This window comes from Pezoporus wallicus, unplaced genomic scaffold (genome assembly GCF_028554395.1).
Source record: "Pezoporus wallicus isolate ANWC-B61680 ecotype Strahan unplaced genomic scaffold, APGP_CSIRO_Pwel_v1 contig_7073, whole genome shotgun sequence".
Taxonomy (NCBI): domain Eukaryota; kingdom Metazoa; phylum Chordata; class Aves; order Psittaciformes; family Psittacidae; genus Pezoporus; species Pezoporus wallicus.
Genome location: NW_026641326.1, coordinates 3,328,675 through 3,354,151, shown reverse-complemented (window position 1 = coordinate 3,354,151; position 25,477 = coordinate 3,328,675). Strand labels below are relative to the sequence as shown.

Below are 25,477 nucleotides of genomic sequence, written 5' to 3'. Positions count from 1 at the left end.
TTGATTGTCCTGGAGCCTCTGAGGTTTGAACAGGGGCTGAGGCTGATAAAACTTTGGATCCAGAGTTGGATCACTGATGGTGACCTTAAATGTCATTTAAGCAGAAACAAACAAAACACCCAGAAAGCCCAACATATTTGCCAAATTATTTAGGGCTGTTTTTTGGGGCTGTAGTTCTCAGTCTCATCTGTCCTAAAGTTTAGCCTTTGTACTGCCAACTGTATAAGGTTCTTGGGTTTGATGTTAGTGTACAAATATGCTAGTCCTCATATACTGATGTGCTCAAAAAAATTATATTCCTTCTCTGTGAAGCTGTGTCCATGCCTTTGTTTATATTGCCAGCAGATTACTAGCAGGTAACAGGGGTTGATTATCAGCGCCTTGCTGCTTTTCCTCCCTGCTCTAGTTCAGAGTGTTATCATTAGCAGCTTTTAAAGCAAGGTTCCTCCTGGAAGAATTTCTGGCTCCAGGCAGAAAAAGTTTTCTTACCAGTTTTGAGCCACTGGGTCTGTTGTGTTTTGTGAAATCCTGTTCATCGCTTCACAAAACTGTTTCACGTAGCAAGTACATCTTGCTTCTTGCATAGCCTGAAGAATATCCTGGGGATAGGGAGACATAAAAAATTGTTTAATTGGGCTGCTCTGTGTGTAGCTTATATCATGTTGATTATACGGAAAGAGCTGATTTTATTTAGTATCTTACTGTAGCAATTCTGTGAGTCTTAAGCTGTGCATTTATCTTAGCAAAATTTGATGTGGTGGTAAGCAAGACATGCAAATGTGTTTTGACTTAAGCTTTTAGTTTTTAAGCAAAGATGTTGCAGATCTCTCACCTTTCAAATGTTTGGTAGTCATGCTAACTGAAGTCTTAGAAGGAAAACATCCAATTGGGAAGAAAAAACTTTGTGATTAACACAAATAGTTAATAACTATTTTTATATTTCATTAGATTTGTGAAAAAACATGTCTCAGAGGTTGTTAACAGAAACGGCAAATATCTGAGTAATGTATCAACATTGTTTTAATTAAGAATACATTGATATTCTCATAAAAATTCACTTTTGACATCCAGCTCTTAAGCTAAAAACAAATGTCAAACGTAGCTTTTATACTCCAGAAAAACATGCTCTTCTGCTCAAAAGATGCGCCAAAAGGAATCCCATAAAAATCAATTAGAATAATAGAGTACAGCCATTGCAAAATATTACAATAGTTAAGTAATTAACCCACTGCATGACTTAGCAAGAGGGATAAATAATGCATGTAGAATTGTGTTGGAGCTTGCAAGGAAGATCCATGCTAGCAGAGTTGGATGGGAAGGGCAAAGGCAGAGCCCTGTCTGAGGAAGGGGTCTGCTGAGTCTGGCATGTGATGACTGAAACCTTTTGGTATCTGTGATGACAAAGATGCGAGAGAGATCCAATTTTCTGTTGTTCTTATAATCTCAAGATGGCTTTTGGGAAGAAATCTTCCTTTGCTGTGTTAGCATGGTGATTCCAGTGGCTTCTTGGAGCCACCCAGCTGGTCCTAGATGGGTAGATGTTGGGCTTTGGGGTGTGAGCACAGCCAGCCTTTGGGGGGTCACCTTTTTGAGTAGTGGAGCAAGCACCCAGCTGGGGTCCAGCTGTGCTGCTGGAAGGGTGGGAGAACCCTGAGATAGCACTGCATCGGGGTGCTGATCCCAGCAGCTTGCTACCTTGCTGGCACACCACTTAATTTCACTGTATTTTACCCACTCTGTTTCACCAGTCTGTATGCCTGGGCTGCTCCTTATCAGCTGTTCATGGGGTCTGAGCAACCTGCTTAGTGCATTTAACATGAGGCTTGGAATCCCATCGACAGTGTGTCCCAGCCCTTGACTGAGCTGTGGGTCTGGTCAGCAGGGATATTGCCTGTTTTTAAAGCGGACAGACGAGGGGTTTGATTTTTATTTTTTTTTTTCCTTTCAGCTATATCTGAATACTCCAGATCTGTCAGTTGCTGTCAAGAAGATTGTACTTGGGATTAGCGAGCTACTGGAAGCAGTTCGAATCATTGCAGTTAGAAGTGTGCTGAACAGCGGTGTGATTAATACTTACATAATATCACCAACGAGCTTAGGGAACTAGAATGTAACTTGGAAAGAAGCGCAGCCCCATGCCATCCTGTGTCACCTAAGGACCACCATGTATTTAAAGGATGATGCTTTTCTTCCGGGGATCATTATGGTCAGGGCAGGTTTATGGATGTTGTGTTGCTTCCATCAAGAGATGTGGAAGCACCTTTTTGCCCCTTTCCCCCTTCCACCTTTATTTTATCTCTGATGTCTTTCTCATCAGGACCCAAGCACCTTCTCGCCTTAGGCTTGTTGGAGCTATTCTTTGCTTCTGCAATTGCAGAAGTCTTCAATTGCATCGTAATTATTGATGCTACATGAAATAACTCTTCACCTCATGAGGATAATCCATGTTGTTGCATTTTTGAACAGAAGTTTCAGGGAAATCGCACAAGACCTTTCTGTTGCACAGTACTAGTAAAACTCTGTCAGCCCATAACCACTTGTGTTTTTAGGGAAGCTGAAATGCTTACTGAGATTTCCAAAGTAGTTTCTGTTTTGTGACAAGCTCAAACCTGTCTAGAAAAACTGACTCATTCAGCAAAGAAGCAGATGAGGCTGTGCACCTGAGACCTTCTGTCTTGTAGGTATTGAGCTGGAGGTGTAGTGCTTTCAAGTTGTTTATATTAACTTCTGTGAATATCTTAAGCACACAGAGACAGTGATCAAAATTCTGGGTGAGTTTGATTAAAAGATTAATGTAACCATTATTCCCTTGGCTGACTGAATGCTTCAGTTGTCTTAAATGCTTACACTCCAACATTTAAAACCAATTCTAGGTGATGTGTAGATGTGGTGCTTATAGTGGTGATTTGGCAGTGTTAGGTTTGTGATTGGACTTGATGATCTTAAGGGTCTTTTCCAACTTAAATAATTCCCTGAAAATAGGGGAATTATGTTGGTCCAGCACTTGGTATTTCAGTTTCTTGCCTTATCAAATGTATTGATTGGGGATTAATTAGAAAGTAATTGTCATGCCTAAAAAGAGAAACTTTACATTAAAATGTGATACTACTGCTAAGCAAATGTAAGGCTGCCTCCCCTGCAGCTTTGTATCTACATTGCTTCCTGGAGTGTCAGTTTGCTCAGTGTTCACTGCCATTGACCTGAGATAATTAGGAGAAAAGTCTGCTGTTCTGAGGAGATAAATGCAGCTTATGTTTGGAACGTGGCTGATTAGCTCAGTTGTGAAAGTAATTTTATGTCTAGTTTCTGGCAGAATGGATGCTGCCTTTGCAAAACTTGATCTCTCAGTTTTGCTCCCTGATACCCAGTTGAAGCTGTTGGTGAAAATATCCCAGGACTCGGATAACTGAAACTTGCAGTGGACCTTTTCCATTGCCAATGAAAAAGAATATAAGTTAATATAGTTTTTACTTACTGAATCACTTTTTCACTTTCTGCCTGTTTCCTATGCAAATACAAGGCTGCAGTTGTGCAGTGGGTGGGGGTTTGAGATTCCTGGCTGGAGCAGGGGTTGGTGCATGTGGACTTTCCTCTTTGAGAACAGAGTTTGTGTCAGTGTTGGCTGACGAGAGCTGGAGCACACTGGGGCCACCAGCACTATGTGCTGGGGTCTGAGTGGAGAAGAGAGAAACCAGTGGAGGGGAAAGGCCAAATCACAAATGCAACAAGAAATTGAGGAGAAGCAAAATTTTTTGCAGGCCTGGCAAAGTTATTTGTCAGAATTGGAAGGTAGGGGCTCGTGGGCACTGGGGTCTGTTGCCAGATCCCCTTTTGTTTTCCCCAGTGCCGCCAGCTGGGCTTCATTTCCTCTGGGTTTTCTCTCCATGGGTTACTTGGACCATTTGTGACTTTAGTGATTGTTTTAGTGTGGGGGCTGTTTTTTAAACATCTTTGTGATGATCACCTAGTTGCATGGTATTTCTTAGGTTTTCCACATGAGATGTTCCACGACTGTATTTGGGCTGACAAAGTACCTCAGGCTGAAGATGGTTCATAAAGGTGCATTTGTTTTTTTGGTGGGGTTTGGGGTTTATTTACTGATCTAATAAAACCATCTTAGGGCTAGATGCTACCCAAAACAAAGCACAGCTTTATAAGTGTGACTGCATCCATGCTGTTTTGTGTTGTGTTGTATTTGTTTTTTCTAGCTGGTGTGTCAACCTCTTTACCTTCTTTAGAGACAGTACTGTAGGGATATTTTGCATGTTTGCCACGTTGTCTTTTCTTAATACACAGTAGGGCACTGTTCCTGATGGGATCTCCAGGTGTTGATGCGATGTCAGTACTTAGCAGGAAGATTTGGGATGGCATGTGATTTTTACAGACTCTTTGCTTTAGAAGCCAAATCTGCAGCCTTGAAAATCTTTGGGACTTTGTGATCTCCCCCCTACAAGGGTATTATTTATTTGGGAAATTGCATAATACTTGTTATGCAAGCGGTCTCCTCTCAGCCTCTGTGTAAGTGCATTATAGAATAAATTAATTTTCTTTTTAAATTCAGGCAGCAAGTGGCACAAAATAAATCCCACAACTGAGATGTTTTAATGAAGAGAGGTTTTAATGAAGGTTGTATTCTGTTTGTAACAGAGGTAAGGCAGAACTGAGCACAGGTCCAAGGAATGTTCACACCTGTTTCTACACAAAAATTCAGTTCACACTGTGCATCTGATTGTGAGAAGTGGTGACTGAGTGGAAAGGTTGTGTTTTGGATAAAATCAACATAGGTCTATTAAATCAAAGTACATTTTTCCTGGAATATTTCTAGTAAACGGCATCTTGGGTGAAATCTATGCATACCTTGCTTTACAACGTCTTATTTAAGGATTTACTGCTTACACTAGGTTCTAGGTCTTTGTGCCCATGTCTGTACATGTTCTGAAATAACTCATTTTGTAGACAGCTCTCCTTTTCCTCTGCAGGCCAGTGCATCATCTTGGTTTTGACTTCCCCTGAGAATCTGGTTTTTAAAAAAGCAGGAGTTGATTCAGTGTGGAGTATTGCTGGGGTTGGAGGACACTGGAGCCCTCATCCCCTCTGCACCTTTGCAGGATTGGGAGGCTCAGACCCCACCACCTTAAAATGCACTGTGGCTGCTTCCCCGCATGAGGTACCTTACAGGTTTTGCATTCAGGTTTTAGCTGTGTGTCTTGAATATATGTGTTCAGTTCAGATAGGGTTATTTCATGTTGAATGTCCGAGTAGAAGAGTTACTCACTTGAACAAAAGAGACTTAAAATGTGAAGTGTTTAGTTGGTCCAGTTTGGTCCAGTTTTGCATGGCTGCCCTGAAAGCAGGCTTGCAGGTCTGATGGTCTGTTTTGTTAACTACATGGTGTTGGTTTAGACTAAGCTTACATTTTCCAGCAGAAACTGTTGAACTTAAAACTGCAGACCTTCATGACACTAGTAGTATTGTTGCTGCTGCTTTCTGTGAAATGCAGTTACAGGTATTGCAGCATCAGAAGGTTTACTCATCACTGAGGACTTGTAACCCAGGCAAGTTGTTTGTGCACCTGTGTATGGTGTGGAGGGTGTGTGCATATAGGATTAAAATAGTTTAACTGCACAGAGAACTTTGCTGGTCTGTAAAATTCTGACAAAAACTGTTATGAGAATGATTTTCTCCTGTGAATGAACCAAAGGGGAGTAAATGACCTGAAGTTCTTGCTGATACAAAAAAAATCCCAAAACTATGAAAGAGGATTTTGTTGTTGGAGCCTGTCTTACGAAAGTGCCCTGTGAGTGTGCCTGTGAAGCTGCTGTAGTGGTTGTATTGTTTTGAACTAGTAAAGAAATACTTTGTGAAAGGCCTGGGGCTGGGTTTTGCAGTGGGCACTGTGTGTGGGCATGATTTGTCTGCTGCTTGCTAGTGGGCCAGCTTCATTAGACTTGATGATTCAAGTTTCTTTTTATAAGCTTCTCAGGTATTTCATGTCACTACATGTCAGTCATTGAAATGGCAGTCTTCAGGAGAGAACATCTGTTTGAATTAAAAATCTGCTTTTCTGGGAAACACCTTCTCTTAGTAACTTCTTTATCAAATACTGTGGGAGTCTCTTCCTGGTGATGCAGAAGGGAGAGGAGCACAGGATCCATATGCCCTCCTGCCAGTGTGATTCCTATTTCAGTCAATGCTGCATCCCTGACCATCAGGTCCTTGCAGCTTGTTTTGTCCCATGTGACAATTACTGTGTTGTTTTGCTGCATAAAACACAACCGTGAACTACAGCCTGCTGAGTGTTGGATGTACCCAGCCAGCCGCTGTGACTGCTCACCTGTACTCTGGCTACAGCCACCATGACTAGCATCATTGGAAACAAACACACAGTCTCTGCAGTGGTCAGTGTGGGGCTTTGAAGGCCTGTCCTGATGTCAGATGTTATATCCAGCACTCAACTGTTAGCCACATTACAGTATCGCAAGTTCTGTGGTGCTTTACGCACACTGCAGTCACGTACCTTTTTTTTTTGCTGGCAAGGTGTAGCTGAGATTAGGAGAACAATAGACCTGATTTTACACCTTAATGCAAGCACACTGTTCCCAGAGAAAGTAGAGCATGACTTGTGCTCTGTCAATGCCATCTGTCCCTGGAAATCCCTGTAGAGGAGCTCTACTGTTGGTGTCAGAATGAGCATACTTTGTTTGCAAATGATGTTCAGGATCCAAATTTCCTGCTACAAATGTGTGTATAAAAGGTTTATGTTTTACTCTTCCTTCAGCCCTCAGTAAGTCCTTTGCCTGCCTCAGGAAAAAGTAGTTCACTTGAAGTTGGTAGAACTGGTATCACCGAGGTTAAACTTCAGTGTACGGTGGATTGTCTGAAACAACACTGAAGTGCGTTTGTCTGTAACCAGAGAAGTCTGATGTTTCCCAAGCATTTGGTCACCATACGAGCATCTCTGGGGAGTGTCTGCAGCCTTTGCAGAAGGAGCAGACTTCCTTTCCAACCCGTGCTGGTTAACAGTTGTGTAAGTAGCATTTAAGCTACATGGAGCTTAAGACTGTGTAACTTCATTGGCTTTTCCCTTTTTACCTTCATTACCTTCTTTCACCTTAATGTGACACTTGGGGAAATAGGATTTTTTTTTCAAGCAAGCTCTGAGGTGATTTGCTGTGTTTTCCTGTAGAAAAGACTTGAAGCTTTGTCCAAGTTCAGAAGGACCATGGGTACCTGAGTTTTGAAGAGCACCACAGAGCGTCTGTTGGGGTCCAGGACTGCTTATTCGTTTTGGATGAAGCCACTTGCCCTGTGCTGCCCTGACTGCCACTGAGAGAGGAAAGAAGCTGAATAAACAGGGAAATGGTGAAATAAACAGAAACAAAACCTAACCTAGCCCCTGCCTCGGGGCGTGGGCTCATGGCAGTGAAGCAGCTGTTTCAAAGTTAGACTTTCTTTTGTTAAAAGAAGGCACACAAAAGCTTTTCTGCTGTTGTTTGTATGCCACGATGGTAATCTCTCTGTGTTTTTCTGTTATTTGACTGCTTTCAGTTTCATCTGAGAAAACTTATTTGAAAAGGGAACAGTTATTGCAGCATTAAGGTGGTTGCTTCAGTCTTTCCTACCTTGCGTACACCTAAGTTTTCTAGCCAAAGTGATGGTTTTCAGGTAGTGAACTTAAGCCTATGTGTTTTTCTAAGTTATCACTCAGTCTTTAAAGATGTTAAATAGATTTTTGGGGTTTCAGGTCAGGCTGCAAATAGTTGTGCTGGGGCATCAGTGCTCACGACCTTCATTGCTGCTGTTCACCATGACCACTGGAGCTGCCACTGCACTGGTGTCAAGCTGGCTGGCTTTGTGGCTGCATTGGGAGCTGGTGAGGGGAATAGGTGGAATTGAAAAGCCAGTGGTAGGAACAGACAGGGCTGTCTCATGTGGAAGGCTTTTGCTGTTTGTACTCCCTGGTTTTGGTGCACAGCAAGGGTGTGAGCTCCTTAGGAAGTGGTTGCTCAGTTTGGTCCACACTGTTTCCCACAATGGGGTTTGAGTTCTGTTCTTTTCTTGTCTAAGAACAAGGTTCTGTTTTTAGCTTGCTATAACTTGGAAATGCTGTTGATTAGCAATTAGCTGCACAAATCCAGGAAGAAATTAGAGGAAGCAACATAACATAGTAATCTCACAAAGTCATTTTTGTAAATCTCCAAAAGCAAGTGATTTCTCTAATCTGGTAGATGGGTATTGTCAGTGTGGTGTAGTCCTGAGGCTCAGAAAAACTTCATTTGTTTTCTTATGCTGTAGTCATCCTGGAGCAACTCACTGTTTGTCAGTGTATATTTGTAGCTAAATGGAAATAAACTGAACTAAGGTGTCTTGATAAATACACCTGGGACTGGTGCCTGGATATTGTGATGCTGAGAGCTGGGGGGTACGCTCTCAGAACCAAACCCAGCACAGCAGGACTGCTTAGTAGTGGTTTTTAAGACTTTCCTTTAGTAGTTCTGTTAACTGTGTTTGCTGTTATAAAATAATTGTTGTAAGTTTGTTAACAGAAAAATAGGTCTACAGTAATGTTGTCTTAAAATCTTTGTATTGAGTTACATAATTGGTAATCTTTATCTTCTCAGATAATTCACAAAAAATCTGTAATCTGACATCAGATATAAAGTAGAAAATCTTTGATGTGCTGTCTGAGGAGGCTGTAGAAGATGTGCCATGTGCTGTGCTTGAGCTCTGTTGTATTTTGTTGTATAGAGGAAGTGAAACTTTGGCTGTGTTTTGTGTGTTTTTTTTCTTCCATTTCCAAGTAATATCTCTGCTGGCTTCTGTATTTCATTAATCTACAAAGAAGTTTCACTTTCATTACACTTTTTAGTTAGGCATGCTGTTAAATTTGCATTTATTTGCTATTTGCGCATTGTGTGGTATTTCCTTTTGTATATTCATCCTGTAAGACTTTACAGTGGGATTTACAGAGCTGATGTTTTGCCTCACACCTGAAAATGTCTCTTTACATAGAAAAATGCCCAAGCCCCAGTTCTTTCTGCCGTATCTAAATGCCAGGCATAAGTACAATTTAATAGCAACCTCTTATACTGAAGAGTGACAACTGACTTGGTGATAACTCATTTTTGAGCCCGTATCTCTAAATCTTCACTGCCATTATTTAGTTAACAGGAGGTGGGTTAAAAAACCACTCAAATCCAGAATCTTGACGTGCAGATTTAGAGTCATTGCAGGACTACGGGCAAGTGAGGATGGATGTTTTGTACAGAAAAACCCCATGTTGACTCTCCAGCCTTTGCTCAGAGTATCGTGCTGAATGGTTTTTGCTCTTACCTCATATATTTGCCTCTTGGGAGACAAGCAGTGGCAAACACCCAGACTCACTTCTGTACTTTTTCCACCAGTGAAGTGTAGTAGCTGGAAGTTTTGGGATCCGTCGGCCGTTGCTATGTGGACGCTGTTGGGTCCTGCTTCGTCCTGAGATTCTCCAGATGACACAGTGCATTAGGCTGACAAACCCACACGTGTTGCGGGTCAGGCAGGCTGCCAAGTGCTCAGTGCTCAGCCAGCGGGGAGAAAAGGCATTAGGAATCCCAATAATCCGCACATCAGTCTCCATGTGCTGCTTGGTCAGTGGAGACCGAGCGAGTGAGCTGTGGAGAGATTGTGGGTATTAAGTGGGATGGGTAATGAAGGGCTATGCTGGCGCTGATGTGGGGCTCTTTAAATGGAAAATGACTGTAAATGATGGTGCCAGGGCAGTTGGGGTGATTTGCAGCTGGCAGAGGTTCACAGTGTAAGCGGTAGTTTTCAGTAGACCTAACCACTCCTTTAGGATGGAGCACTAGAACTGTTCTGAGGAAATAAGGAAAATAAAATTAACCTTTAACTCAATTTGCTTGTTTTCCCTCCTTGGCGCTTGTAGCAGAATGATGGCAGTTCAGGATATAGTGGTTGTATATGTTCATGTGTGTCTGTATGTGTACAAATATGTGCCATGTGAGAGTATGCAAAGCTGCAGACTAGTAGTCATCTGGATGGTAACTGTGGTAGGACACTCAAGAAGACAATAAAATGAACTTTCCTGAAAAATGATAGTTTTGTCTGGACAAGTAATCATTGTTATCTGCAGATCAGGATTTGATTTGCAGAGGACTCAGAAATGTTTCTGTTGTTTTAATTAAGTATTCCTGGCTTTTTGTTACGTAGGATAGTGCTCTCTCCTAGTTTTGCTTATAAAGGTAGTTTAGTTTCCCTATCCTGCAGTGTGCTAGGCACACATGGGTAACTCACACTGCACTCCAAGTAGGGAACTAACAGTTTACTAAATAGGTTTCTTCTAAGGCTTTCTAGTTAGGGGAAGAAAGAGCTTCCGAACTGAGTATTGTAATATTGTTTCCTGGCAAATTTTGAAATCATCTGGGTCAGTTCCTCACGCCCAGGAATAATAATGTTGAAAGCAAGTTTCTGTGCTGTTGGGCTCTCTTGTTTCCACAGTGCTTGAACAGCAGCTGTTGATAACAGCCCAGTGCTTAACTCTGGTTTGCCTGGATTGCTGTGTGTGGTGTCAGATGGAGCCGAACACCCCGAATTGTGCATCTGTGTTCCTTTACCAGATTGTGTTCAGAGGACACAATGGGGGGAAAAGTTGCTCCTCTGAGCACATGGTGGCCTCTTGAAAAGGCATGTCTGCCTTGCCTCATCATCCTTCAGAGTGTCTCTTATTTCTTGCTGTGTTTAGAAAAGCAGACTGGTTTCTGAGCAGTTGGGTTTCCTCTTAAAGCACTGACAGTATTTCACACTAGATTGTGCTGGGAACAGCATGTGAAGGAGTAGGTAGGGTACTTCTTCCCAGTACCAGTGGGTACCAGTTCCTTGTGCTGCTGCTTTAGTAGTGTCCCCTCCACATTGCAGCAGCCCTGATGGAACCTCTTAAGTTGCATAGCTGCTGCAGGCTGGAGCTTTGCTGGCAAAGCTACACTCCTGGTTGTTCAAGGACTCTTGAAATGTTGTTTCATATGAAAGGAAATCCTATCATTGATGTCCCTTTTTTTAATAAAAAGGAGGTTTTGCTTGCTGAGAAAACTCAGTGTGTCTCATTTAGGTAAAGCCTGCAGTGTCTGATGTAGCTGAATGAAAATTACTGCCTTGCTCAATTTGCCGCCTTATTATTTTTTTAATTACTTTTATTATTAATGGCATCCCTAGAGATTTAGAGCCTATTGAGTCTATTCAGCATCTGTTGTAGAAACGGTAGTTTCTCATTTTGCTTCTATGTGAACGTAGCCTGGTTGTTACGTGATAGAGAAGTGTACAGTGTTCCAGTGCCATGCAAGCTCAGTGAAATTTTACTCTGATAAACCAGCCCACCCCTGCATTGCCAGGGGACTCTGCAAGAGTTTGTCAGTAGAAGCTTTTTAGGTTTTTTTTTTAAGCAAAGCTGTTACGCCTCTCTATGCATGCCAGGTGTTGAGGTTATCTGCCCCTCTCAAAGAGTAAGTTGTGTGCAAGTTTAAGCATTATGCTGTAGTGATTGTAAACCCTGTCATGTAGTTCTTGCTAGTGACCATCGCTTGAAGGTTTGTAGGCTGTTTCAGTCCTGTAAGTTCTGAGTTCAGAACAGTATTTGACAAGATGACAGTGATGGCAAAACAGTGACTCTTGATCTGTCTGCATCAGAGCTGACTTAAAAATTGGAGCCTAAGCATGCAAGTTTATAGAAGTTCATCTTGCTTCAAAGTTAGTTAACCTTGCATTTGCTAGCAAGTTATGGATGTTGGAAACGTGTTGTCAAAACACAGATCTGAACCAGTGATATTGGTGTGCAACTTCAAAATCTTAAAATCCCATTCAGCTGTAGCTGTACAATGGGGGGGGGTGGTGTGTTAGACTGAATTGACTTTTGGTGGATTTTTTGCAGACATTGGGCCATATTAAATTCTCTCTTAAAACTAGTAATTGATAGGCTTATTTAGCAGTGATGCTGTATATGCTATGCCACATTATTAGGCATTAAATGTTGATACATACTCAGATTTGGAGATCCTTGTTCATGCTAACAAATGCTTTTGTAAGTCATCTTGCTATAAGAGTACAGATTTTCTTCGTGCTTATCTAATAACATCCTTTTATGAAGGATGCTTTTGGAAATGTATTCTACTTTTGTTTTAGTACAGTCTTTTGGGGAGGTGATCAGTTTCAGCATTTAAATGACCCTTTCAGTAGGGAGCTCCTTTTCTCAGCATCTCTTCTTTTTATTGCTCATTTTCCAAATTTGGTGTCTCTCCTGTGTTTTTTAAAGGGTGAAACTTAAGTATCCTAAAACCTGAAGGCAGATGCTCACATGTCACATATACATCATCCTTTAGTCCAGCTTGACAATTTCTGTTACTACTCAAGAATGGAAAGATACTTATTAGCAGCAGCGATAAAGCACGTCTTTAACATCAAGTCTAGTGTTCCTAGTTTTTAGCTTTAGTTACAGCTGCTAAAAGTTTTCTTCAGATGTTTGTTATTTTAGTTTATAATAACCATGAGCAGTTGCTTTGGGGAATCTACATGTTAAATTTCCATCAGACTCATTTATACCCTCATGCTGCCAACTGCACCTTCTTACTCAACAGGAAGTTTTGAGCCTCTTTGCTTTCCTCAGGATTATACATAGCTTAATAAACAGTCAAATAGGAAGAAGTAGTTAAGTAATTGATTTTGTTTTAAATCTGTTATATTATGCACATCTTGGTTGCTGCCAGCTTTATGAACTGTTTTAGAATTTTTGCTAGTGAGAGCAGCTTATTTTTGACAAGCAAGTAAAATGGCCTTAGTTTTACCATCATTCTGGTGGTAGTAGGCAAGTAAATTTTGTACTGAGATCAGTGAATTTTCCATAACAATTTTGCAAGCCCTTGTAAATCATGGAACATTTGGTATTTTGCAGTAAGGTGTGTCTGTAGATGAGAACACCAGAAGCAGTTGCACAGCATGTTTACAACATGCTGAAGCACTGGTTTGAATTTTCAGTGATGGATTAAACTGAAGCTCTGAGTGGATCAGTGAATGGGTCAATAGCATGATGAGGGCAGTTGCAATAAGTCTATAGACATGAAGCTTGTGCAGCACTTGCAACATGAGACTAAAATTATTTACACTGGAAAAAACTGCACACCTAAGAAAAATTACTTAGTAATCTCAAGGCCATCTTTTTTTTTTTACATTTATGGTTGCATTCCCATTTCATAAGCACTTGGTTGTGGATTTTGTATAGATTAATACAGTTTTTCTCCTGCTGTAGAACTTCTTCCCAACAAACCCAATAAATGAGTAGGAAGCACTGCTTTTTGCTGAATGCTTTGCTGTGGGCCTAACTGCTACTTGTGGTAAGCAAATGCTTAGGCTGAGAGCAAGAAGAGGAGTTGTAAAATTGCTTTAATTCAGCTGGAATTTAGGGTGGTATTGCAGTTGGGAGCTGATGCCATTTTAATCTGTTACATATTACAAATTTTGTTTTGAACAAGAGAGATGTATTGTGCCCTTTTTTCTTAATTTCTGTTTATTTTTTAAATGGGCCATTTAAAAACTTAATAGAAAATTATTTTTCATGTGAAATACTGGAACAAGAAAGCAGCTGAAAAACTCATTCTGCTATGTACTTTTGTCTTAGATTTTGTACATGCTCATGAATCAGAAGTTTTACGTTTGTAAACTTTAAGAAATTGTGATTATTTGGGCAGTCCTGCATCCCCATCAAACAAGACAAAATATGCTTAAAATATGGTAAATATGGTGTTTTGCCAATTCTTCACAATTTTACCTTTATTTAGATATTATATACATACCCACAGGCTCCTGCAGTGCCTGCTGATGGGTCGCTGTGCAGGTCAGCATCACACAGCAAGCACAGACAGGCACAGTGATCTCCTGCAGCTCCAGGGATGGAGCAGAGACTGTCAGGGAGCAGTTGCCATCATTGGAGCAGGCCTCTCCCACTGATTCAGACTAGGCAGAGAAAGCAGCTGCAGGGTGAGCATCTGCTGGACACCCTTTGAGCTTTCATTGGCACTCGTTAGTTTCTGCAGATGAGATATGAAATTATCTCCTGTTGCAGCTTAGGTAGGTGCTACAGCTGAGGAGCAAGACTGCCAGTGCTGTGAGAGCTTCCAGGCAGGTTCTTGCTCTAAAAGGAGAAACAGAGCAGTATGTCTTCCAAAACTTTGGCATGACTTTTGTTTTGCTTCGTGCAGACACAGTAAGTTAAATTTTATGGAATTAGTGGTTAAGTAAACATCAAGCTCTCTTCCAATAGCTGATACTCAGCATTGTTATTCACCATCACTGCTATTTTCCATCCACACTGTCTTATCAGAGGTGGCCTTGTGCTTAATTCTTCTTTTTCCCATCTTGTGATTTCAAATTAAGTAGCTGCAAAAGGGAAGGGTTGTTGCTCTTGAGAAGTGCTGTTTTGCACGAGTCCTTGTAGCTATGGCTCTTCCTTCTCCAGAGTGTGTGGGAACTTTTGTTTGCTGCAAAGTCTTATACTCCTTGGTATCATGAACCCACCACAGAGATGTATCAGAATATAAACCTGTAGTCCAAAATGTGCATCATACACTGTTGGACATATCTTTTTGAATTAATTATTTTCATAGGGTTGTGTTGTAGGGAAGGACGAAGACCTAGGGCAGTATGGTAAGCGGAGCCCGTGAGACTAGATGGAGAATGCCCAGGTTTGTAGTCAATCAGTGATACTTCATAACCAGAAAGCCCAGACTGATTTGTCAACTTCCCTTTAAACAAGACTACAAACCAACCCCAACCCGAAAAAACAAAATAAACCAAAGTTTTGTGCAAGTTCTGTGTACTTGCAGAACTGCAATCAGTGGTGCTTCTGCACTGAGAATTTTCCAGCAAATTCCCAACTAGCCCTGTTCTCTGGAAGATGTGTCGTACTTAATTTGACAGGAGGTGAATGGTCCTGATTTGCTTTCACCTTTGGATTTGTGGTAGCATCTGCAAATGGTATTTGCAGTTTCCAGTTCTGTACTGTATTGGAATGGGTGTTTTGAGGAAATATGTGACTACTCAGTTTCAGGATGGCAAAATTCTGGTCAAACTGCTTCCAAAAACATCCTATGGCCCTAACTTTACACTGTTTGTAATGGGATTATATGAAACAATGTATATTAAAAAAGAACTGTGGAAGTATTGAAATATCTATTACATTGTGCTATTGAGCAGTTGTACTGAAATAGTTTCATAGATCAGTTCTAGGACTCTCTTAGTACTGGCTTTGTGATTTTTAGCATATTCTCACTAAGGAAAAAAAAAAAAACCAAAAATGGAAACATGAGCTGCAAAATCTGTGCAGTGGCAACTCTGGGAATAAACCCCTGATTTATAGGCTTTGATTTGTAAGTATGCCCAAATAATTAAAAATAGGCAATGCTGAGGCTGCTGTCCCAAGTAAAAATTGAGTATTCTTTCTACAGGCACCATTCAAAAAGCTTCAGCTACCCTGTAGGGACACAGAGGCAGTGACTAGCCACTTTACAGCAAAATGTGTGGTATATATGGAGGTGACAGCTTGCATTTCATTTAACCAAGTTAAGAATGGGAAAGTTATTCACCCTAAAAAGCAGGGAGCTGGCAGCTTTGTGAGACCACTAAATGTTAAGTACTGCAGATAATTCTGAACTCTAAAGTTTAAAACCTAAGTACTGTGGAGGGTGTTCAAACTGAGCCATGACCTGAAGTCTAAAAACTTCTGGTGGACAGACAGAGTTGAAAATAGCTCTTCTTCTGAAGTCTGAACAACTCAAGGTTTGTTGTTGTGGCCAGCAATAGTTATCGCAAAGCTGAGGCTTCTTTATCTCTGCTTTGCTTATTCTTGGCTCTTTCGGTGAGGTAGGAGAGAGTGGTTGAATGGTCAAGGAGGATGTTGAACAGTTTGTTGGAAGCTTTCTGGAGGTGGCCATACATTCTTAAATGTACTTAGTTTATTTTGTGGTGGGTGATAGTTTTGTTTGTGTGAAGCTGTTACTTTCACCTTTTTGTCCAAAATGTTCTGACTTAACACTCAAGAGCCTTTAAAACACCTTGCTGTGCCAGCTCAGAAGTAGATGTTCCTTAGGTTTATTTCTGTATTTTTAAACATCTGTATTTTGAATTAAAAACACAGCATTAGCACATTCAAAGAAAATTCTTTCAACAAGATGCTGCTCAGTCACTATTTCTTGCTGTTTGTATCTGTCTAGTTGTCTTTTATTGTTTTAGCATTGCTTTGTGATCTTCTACTGTGCAGAAAACTTCTCAGATAAATGCAGACAGCTTCCATACTGCTCTGCAGTTGTACACCAAGGATGGTTTGTTCATTCATTCTCATTGCTAAAAAGGACCGTGTGGCCATCATAAATGATCTGGAAAATATGCATGCAAGAATGAGTGCTCACCTGGTCATGGTTGGGGTTTAATTATGCTAAAGCTTTGGTTCTTCTAAATGTAAAACTCTTTTAAGGAGATGTTAATGTTCATGGGTTAGTTTCTAACCTTGCTTTACAATATCACTCAAAGTATGCTGATTGTATTATCGATGTTGGCACTGTTTCATGAAAACGCATGAAAATTCCTTTAGTCTTGTTTTCTTGTTCTTCTTTGAGCAAAGATATATTGGTGTGTGACTGGGATTATTAAAATAACCATGCACTTCACACTGCACAGTGTATAAAACACTTCTCAAAGAAATGGCAAGCCATGCAGAGGTCTGCTGGTATCGCCTCTTGCATCAAAGCCCGAACAGCATGAAATCATCTAAATCCTCCGTACTTCACGTTACACGAGGCTTTTGACTCTGAAATCCCACTCAATGCCACTTTCATTCTTCTGATAACATAGTTGTAAGGAAGCAGCAGCATTTGTAATTAGATCCACATTTCTGGGGATTGCCGGGGTTCCTCAGGGTCTCTGTGTTGCTGTGGGTATAAAGCCAGCTGCTGTCTCTGCCTCACTGTGTCCACAGGAGGTGGGTGGTTTGCCTTTACTCAAGGCAGAAGGACCAGGTAAATCCCAAACATTTACAGAAATTAGGGTCACATAAAAATATGGTGCAGCTTATCCTCCTATATCCCTGTTGAAATCCAGGTCTGAGTAACTACCGTGTGTTGGTTGTGCGGTGATTTGTGCTGCTCTGCTCCTCAGCCCATTTGCAGGGGTTATGAGTGGAGCAGCAGAATTCCTGGGCAGTAGCCCTCTGGAATTGGTCCCGAAAGGGGCTTTAAAGAAAGCTTTGAGATAGAGGAAAAAATGCAAGTAGTAAAACACTGTGAGATGCTTGCCAGAACCTTAAAACTACAGTTGTGTTTTTGTTGTTGCTTTTTGGGGTTTTGGTTTTGTTTTTTTGTTTGTTTGTTTTTTTTTCATTTCAAGAGCGCAGTAACATAGGCAGTGAGCCCTTCGGGAAAAGGTTTGCATTTATTTCACTTCCTATGAGCCAGATGTCCCAGTGTTGCTTCATATGACAATCTGAGGGTATAGTATTTGCAGGCATTATATTTCTGTGCAGGTCTGTTACTGAAAGATAGTAAAGAATATTTGTGTGCATCATCTATGATAGTTGATGGTAAATACCAATGCGCCAAAGCTATGCTCAGAATAGACAATGTATTTCAGCTCTTTGTGCCTTAGTATGTCCTTGCTGCAAAGATTGTGAATTATTGAGCAAATACCTGCTTCTGTGATGTAAACTATGTTTAACTAGTGTGAAACAGTTTATCTGGCTGAAGGTAACTTTGAAAGCACAGTTTAAAGCAGTTTAATCGCTCTTAGTTTTAAAGGGGTTGAAAAAAAGAAGATAATGTTCATGTATTTGTCATGTCAGTGTTGGGTCATAATGGTTGAGTCTTTACCCAGACTGTTGCTTAATTTAGGGGAAAATTGTCTGATCAAAACACAACTTTATCTTAATGTTCCTTTAGGTAGAAGTATCTCAGATACTTGCTCAAGTATTTGGGGTCTGCTTAGGAGTACAAGAACCACGTGTAATACTAAGTATGTTTTTGGAAGTTGAGACTTGTTAGCTGAGATTTTTGTGTAATGTTGATACTTTAAACCTTCTACTAAATGACAATATACTTCTTCAGTGCAAATAGTGGTTAGAAAGTTTGGAAGAGGCTGAGTTGGGGTTTGATTTTTCTCACTTAAATGGTTCATACAAACAAAGAATACATCTAATGTCATGGAAAGCAAGCTGATAAGCCGATCTGGGGATGAAACATGGTTAATACTTGTTTCTGCAGCTGTTTATTCTTACAGTAAAAATACAGAAATGCTTTTAACTTTCTGTTCAGTTTTTGACTCTGAATTCTGCAGTAGAAGGCAGAGCATGTTGAATTGTAGCCCAACTGAGAATGAGGCTTGTTTCTCTCCACTGATACTTCTTTCTTCTTCCATGTTCAGATACTGCTGGGGAAAATGACTAGTATCCACTGCAGAGTATCAGTGATTTTACATTTGTAAGAGCACATAGTGATAGGAAAAAGCGGGGAATGGCTTTAACCTGAGAGAGGGGATATTTGGGTTAGATATTAGGGAGCTCTTCCCTGTGAGGGTGCTGAGGCACTGCCACAGGGTGCCCAGAGAAGCTGTGGCTGCCCCATCCCTGGCAGTGTTCAAGGGCAGGTTGGACGGGGCTGGGAGCAACTTGGTCTATGGAAGGGTATCTCTGCCTGTGTCAGGGTGTTGGAGCTGGGTGATCTGAAGGTCCCTTCCAACCCAAACCATACTGTAATTCTGTGGCCTTTGCTAGGGGTGTTGGGTTAGATCAGTGTTTGCCCTTGAAGTGTTTTTTTGGTAAGCATGGAAACTGGGAGCAAGTTTTGGATATTGCAGCTACTTTACTTGATTATGGTTACTATGGTTATAGTTTGCTTTGGTTAAAAATGTGCTGCTCTACTTGCTTTGGTTGGCTTTTTTGTAAAGGGTTTGTAACCAGTGTATTCTGGCTGTAGTGGCAGCATGTGCCTTATTTGAAGGATTTTATTACTCCTATTATTCTTACTATTAGTATGCCAGTTGCTTAACCTCCCTGTTTTTTAACCTTCCTAGCCTTGCTGCTAGTGTGTGAAATGGCCAAATTAGGAATTGGAAAGTGAATGGGTTATTTGCGTTACTTAAAATAAATAAATAAAACTGTTCTAGTAGATGTTGAAACATGCTTGGTGTTGACAGGAGTCTCAGCACCTTCCTGCCTCCTTCCTTGGTGTGGCAGGAGAAACCCCATCAGCAGGCCTGGTGCCCCTTCCTGCATGTCCCTTGTCTACGCATGCTGCTGCCTGCTCTCTTCCCTTTCAGTCTGGGGTTTGCCCTTACCAGGGAGCCATCCTGGCATGTAAGCAGGAGTATGCAAATAACGGTGTTTGGAGAAGTTGTGCTAGTTATATGAATGGCTGGCCAGAATGTGATAAAACTTAATAAATGTACTGTGCTGTCACAAATAAGGAGTGGAAGAGCATGGGGCGAAGTGTCTCTGCAGGAGCACTTCAGGGCTGGTCTTTTTTGGATTCCAGCCTTCTCTGGGGACATGCAGTGTGATTTATTTATGTATTATTTTTTATTATTTGTTTATTTTAGTTGAAGTTACCATTTTAAAATTTGTATCTTCACTCAAGCAGTGCAGCACCTCCCGCAACAGGAGCGGCAGCTCTGTCACTGCAGAGATTGGATGTAAGCCTTAGGACTAACATCACAAGCAGGCACATCAGTTGTGCAAAGTAGAAAATCTTTGAAGGTGCTCTCAAATTCTTGAAGTGGGATTTCCCATGAATGGCTCGGGTTTCTGGCTTAGCTGGCTGTGTAAACAGCAAATAACTGTAAGCCTGAGCAGAAGTGGCAGCTTCAAGCAGTGATGTTAATCATGTATAATCACACAGGGAGATGGTATCTGCCCTCTCTTTGAAGATTTCTTGATACTTTATCTCTTCTTTTTCCTTTTTTTTTTTCTTTTTTGAGTAGGTGGTTAGCAGGTTGCTTGACACAAGCTACTGTTGTCAGCTTTTGGTGTGGTTGCATCAATCTGAAAATCTTTTCCGTGTAACCCAAATGCTTCTTCTGACGTGTTTATTCTCAGTCTTACAGACAGAAATTGCTATATATGGGACTTCAAATGCAAGGATGCTGAATATCTTCTCTGTTCTGTGGAACAGGTAACTGCTTGATACAATCTGCAAAATGTTTCAGCATCATAGTTACTTAAGGCTGAAGATCAGGTAATCTTTCCTCAGAAATGAATGCAGCTTGTAGCATAAAATTAGTTACAGTTTCTGTGTTGGGTGGAAAATCCAAGTGCCAGTGGTATTGAGACAGGTCACAGGCCTGATTACAACCTGTTGCATAGTTTATAATAAGCTGTGGTTCTGAAATGAAATTAAATATTTGGGTATATCTGGCTTCAGTAAGCACATCTTGTTACCATTATACAGAAAACCAGTGTCAAGAGGTTTATTAGTTACTTGTACCTTCCTGTGACAGGGAGTAGAACTTCTCTGAGTGTTCCATTGTCTGTATCATCTCTGAATGCAGATATGAGCAATTAGTGTTTTGTACTTTTTTTTCTTTATCACATGAATTCACTAAGCTTATTAAAGTCTCTCTAGATGTTTCTAGTAAAAAATGGATGCAGGTACAGAGCTATACAGCAGAAACCCTTGGGTTTCTGTGTGCCAGTTGTGACTTAATGATACTTGTGTACTGTTTTCCTTGGCAATCTGTTGTAGGCTGATGTGAAATACTTGAATCGTATTTATGACCAAGATAATGGCTATGGATGTGCTTAAACAACTATTGCAATTAGTATTCGGCTCATAATGGACAACTAATGGAGTCAATAACCTGTTTTTCCCACCCCCCCCGCCCCTGCAAGCTGTGTGGACATAGGGAGCATAGATCTTTCTGGCATGTTAAAGAGGTTGGATCGATCACAGTAGTCTGAGTGTTCAAAGTATAAACGGCTTTGTGATATGCCAGGCCAGGAGGGAGAGGTCTTAAGCTGTTACGCTGAGAGGATATTACAGTTTGGATGAGGAATGCAGGAGGGACGAAGGTACCAATTTCTACAAGACATGTGAGGACCAATAACCAAGCTATTGGTTACTTGCAAGGCTACTTTTTTGTGTAAATCATAATTTGAAATGGAAATAGTCTTTGGAAAACAGTTTGCCTGTGTGTTTTATCCGAACACCATTGGGAACTGCAGACAATAGTGTAAAGATGGTGTGTCGGAGCCTGGCACGGCTGTAGCCCCATGGAACCATGAATGCCCACTTGTCTTCTGTCCTCCTGTCAGGGAGCTTCGGTCGTGGTCCTTGGGACAAAGTCCTCTCAGTTACCTTCTCTTGCTCTTTGTTATTTGCGCAAGATTGGCTGCTTTGGGTAACCAGAAGCTCATTTGAAAAATTAAATTGAAAATATGCAGGAGACTGTTTATTGGGAAACTTACTTTTATCATTCTGTGTTCTTCTCTTGAAGTGTACCCACAGCATGCAGCTGGCAAACTTCTTGAAAGCTACTTTTTCAATATTGTCCCCTACAGTTGACTGTGATTTCATGACATGGACGGAAGAAAGGGAGCATTACACTTAAGAATGTTTAATGAGGCCAAAAACTGATGTGAAACAGCAATTTGGAGTGTTTCTTAATTTTAAAATTTGTATCGTGTTCGGTAGCAGCAGTAGTATTTCACATTAAATAAGAGCATCCATTTGGTTGTTGAAATAAATCTTCGTACTGCTCTTGGTGAAGTGATTTTTATTGTGTAAAACTGACTATAGATCTATCTTTTTATTGTCATTATAGAAAACCTAGAATAAACTCTCAGTTGGTGGCACAGCAAGTTGCCCAGCAATATGCAACCCCACCACCACCTAAGAAGGAGAAGAAGGAGAAAGTGGAAAAACAAGACAAAGAAAAACCTGACAAAGAGAAGGAAATTAGTCCAAGTGTTACAAAGAAGAACGCTAACAAGAAGACTAAGTAAGTTTGAAGGGTACCCTATTAAACATGATGTGGTTTCAGTAGCATTGTGCATTGATTAATCATGTAGTACAACTAATGTCATACTCTCTGTCTTCCTTCCAATTTTACAGACCAAAGTCAGACATTGTGAAAGATCCTCCTAGCGAAGCGAACAGCATACAGTCTGGGAATACTACAACAAAGACCAGCGACTCAAATCACACTTCAAGGTAACTTTATAGTTAAGCTCTTGGTATCTGACAGCTGTGTTAAATAGCAAACAATGTGGTTTTGTTTGTTTTTTTTTTTTGATGGACAGAGTACCATCTAACCCACAGGGCATTGGTTTAGTATGGCAAGACCATCAGTGGCTATGAGCCGTCTCAGTGTACAAGCACTCAGACACTCTGCTGGTGAGGACGGATTCAGGCATTGGAAATACTTACTCTGTTGTCCACTCAGTTTTCATTTCTCTGCTATAGTAATCATATTGTCAATTGGGCAGTAATGCTTTTGGTATAAAACACAGCGAGTGGAAAAACATTAACCAGTATTTGTAGTGGTGTGTAACATTCTTATCATCACTTGATAGCAGTAACAAAGGTCACTTTTTTAACTTCTTTATCTGCAATTCAGTCACTGTAATTAATTTTCCAAGTATATTGGATTAAAAACCTTCATGAACAGCTTTGCTAGAATCTTGGTACCAACAAAAAGCGTGAATGGTTGGTTTTGCTTTTATCTAGGTTTCAAGTGAGTAGCTGTCTGTGGAGAAAGGTTTCTTCCTAGTCTTTCCTGTACCAATACTCTGTGCTTGTTTTCTTTAAGTGACACCTTGTGCTTTATTTCTTAAAAATTCAGCATCAAAGAGCAGTTTTTATATTACTGAACTTGGAGAGCTCTAAGAGGCAGAATTCAACAGGGCACTTTGCCTATGTGGGCTATAGAAGAATTGCATCTCTTTTTAAAACATGCTGTAATAAGTATTTTACAGTGAAGCCACATGAACTGAAGCAGTATTAGCTGCAGACAGTTGTAAAGCACATGGGAAATCTGGTTCATGCTGCTATTAGCATTAAGGTTGGCAAGACATGACTGCAGAAAACTGTTGTCTTGGAAGTTTCTAAATAATAGCATGAAACTCTTTAATAAGAGTAAATATCCTTTACACAGTAACTGACTTGAATGTAGTGAGGGCATGTGAGATTTGCTCTGCTAGAAGACTGAGCTGTTTGCAGGGACTGCTGTTAACTCTTCCTCAGCCCCCAAAGATCAAAGTGTCCATTCCTCATTTGATTAGAGAAATATGGCTTTATTGCAGTGATTTATTTTTCCCCATTCTGTTTGGAATGGTACTTATTTTCAGACCTAAGTTGTAGGAGACTTGATGCACTTGACTGATGACATAATATTAAATTGATAGATTACAACAAATAATTGTTTTTACTCTTTGAAGGAGTCGCTCTGTCTACTGCAGAGTCTTTTAGTCCATGCTTTGTAGCAAGCTTCTGTCATTCCCAATTAATCCTTAATAATATCAGGTCTAGCTGGATGTTTTTAAGGGATACATCATCTCCTTCTGTTGTTAAACAGTCTTTAAGCATTTAGTTTAGTGGAACCTTTCTTGCAGTTCACTGCCCTCAGAAGTTCTGTCTTTTTAAAGGATCTGGTTTTTATACAACTTACATGTTCAGATTTTTTTCATGCCCAGATTTCTTAACTGTTTTTGTAAATTGGCTTTTAAGGATCCCTGGATTTCTAAGAAGTCCTTTTTGAACTTATTGGATTGTTTCTGACAAAATACTTTGGTCTGTTCCATGACTTCTTGTACACTTTCATATTCATGGTTTTGAAACACCTTTCTTATTTGGCCATAAATCCTTTCAGCTATAAACATAAAACATCAGGGTGTTTAATATTGCAGAATAATGTGAATGGGGCCATCCCTTTGCCTTCTATAGGAAACAAAAATAGTATGCATGTGCTGAAGAGAGACTAGGTTTCCATCTGTGCTTCATCAGCTCTTTGCACAGGGGAGACTCCTAAAACTGGCTGCAGCAATGGTTGGAGAGCTCAGTTCTAAAACTGACATTGAGAATATGTTCGTGAGCAGTACTGTAGAGATATCCTGCACCTCAGCCCTGCTTCCACAGAGTCCTTTCATGTGACTTTGTCTTGGCCTTTAAAGATGCATGGGCAGTTTCATTCAGGTGCTTGGTGCATGGCTTATCTCAAAGGCTGCTGGTAGCAGGAGCTTTTCTGGGCAGAATGCAGCTTAGGCCATATGAACTCATTTTAGTCTTCCTTTTTTTGTCCCCTGAATACCACTATTGGCACTGGCTTTTGACAAGCAGTAGTGGGAGTTCATGTGCCTGTTCAGCCCTGTTGAAAGGTGGAGGAAGAAAGGTCTGTTCCGGTATCTGGGCCAGCATTTTTTCAACTGTTTCTGAGTACAAGAGAAAACAAATGACCCAGGCAAATTACAGGAAGAACTGGGTTTCCTAGAGGAACTTGGGGCTTAGGGAGGAAAATACGTATGCGTACTACGCTTCCGGGAACGCTTGCTGCTGTGTTTGCTACCGATGCTTTGGGGGCAGCCTGCATCTGCAGAGATGCTATCTGAAAGCTGACGGAAACCCCAAAACATGCTGATTTATCTGGCCTTTCTTGTTACCCACAAACAAGGTGACATCATTTCATCTAGCCTGTGGTTATGTGTTGAGTTTGCCAGCGCCTGCAAATGCGTATGCCCGACGCATATATGTGGGTGTGTGTGTCTCACTGCTGCGGGAATTCACTAAGCTCAGCTGTGGGTCTGAAAAGGCTGGTCACTGAACCAAGGGGCTGTTTTAAGTAGGAGGTTTTACTGACAGTTACCCCAGTGCAGTGATTGTTTGAATTGTATTTTCTATCTAGTCAAAAGGCTTTTCCTCTAGTACTTGTTAAAAATTGAACCAGCCTCCTAAGCTAGGTATGCAAATACTGTTTGTGGTGCAGTAACGTCATTTTTGGTAAGGAAGTTTGCAGAGGTGCAGTTGTTCTATTTTTGAAGCCATACATCCAGTCTTAATACTTTATTCTGTCCAGTTCTAGAATGCCACTTGGATAATGACTACTTAAGGACTTTCCCCTTGTTAACTTACCCCTGCAGACCACTGAGTGTGCATGGCGAATACCAAGTTTGTCAAATTTCCTCTTTTTTTTTGTTTTGATCGCACTAGCCTAATGTGCTGCAGACAAGCAGGAGGAAAGATGGATTGGTTTAAAAGCTGGAGCTTGATCCCAAAGTAAACTAACCTTCCCTCCATCCCTGGGAAATAAGGCAGTTCTCGGCAAGCTACTTTTCAGTGATGTATAAAGACTCTCCATTTTAATTTCCCTTTTGGGAATATTCCACTGCTTCAGCCTGACCTTTAATTAGGAGCAAAAGCTGTAAATTGCAGCAGTTGCTGCAGCTGACTTGGAATTCTCTGGTAGC

General features: G+C 40.8%; 1 protein-coding gene across 1 annotated transcript in view; it reads left to right on the top strand.

Annotated features, from left to right (window-relative positions):
* Nucleotides 1-25,477, top strand: part of RYBP (RING1 and YY1 binding protein) — a 41,740-nt gene that overhangs the window by 14,235 nt on the left and 2,028 nt on the right. The window contains exons 3-4 of the mRNA XM_057422913.1: nt 21,841-22,017; nt 22,131-22,229. Coding sequence (XP_057278896.1) covers nt 21,841-22,017; nt 22,131-22,229 — 276 coding nt within the window. The remainder of the gene's footprint in view (nt 1-21,840; nt 22,018-22,130; nt 22,230-25,477) is intronic.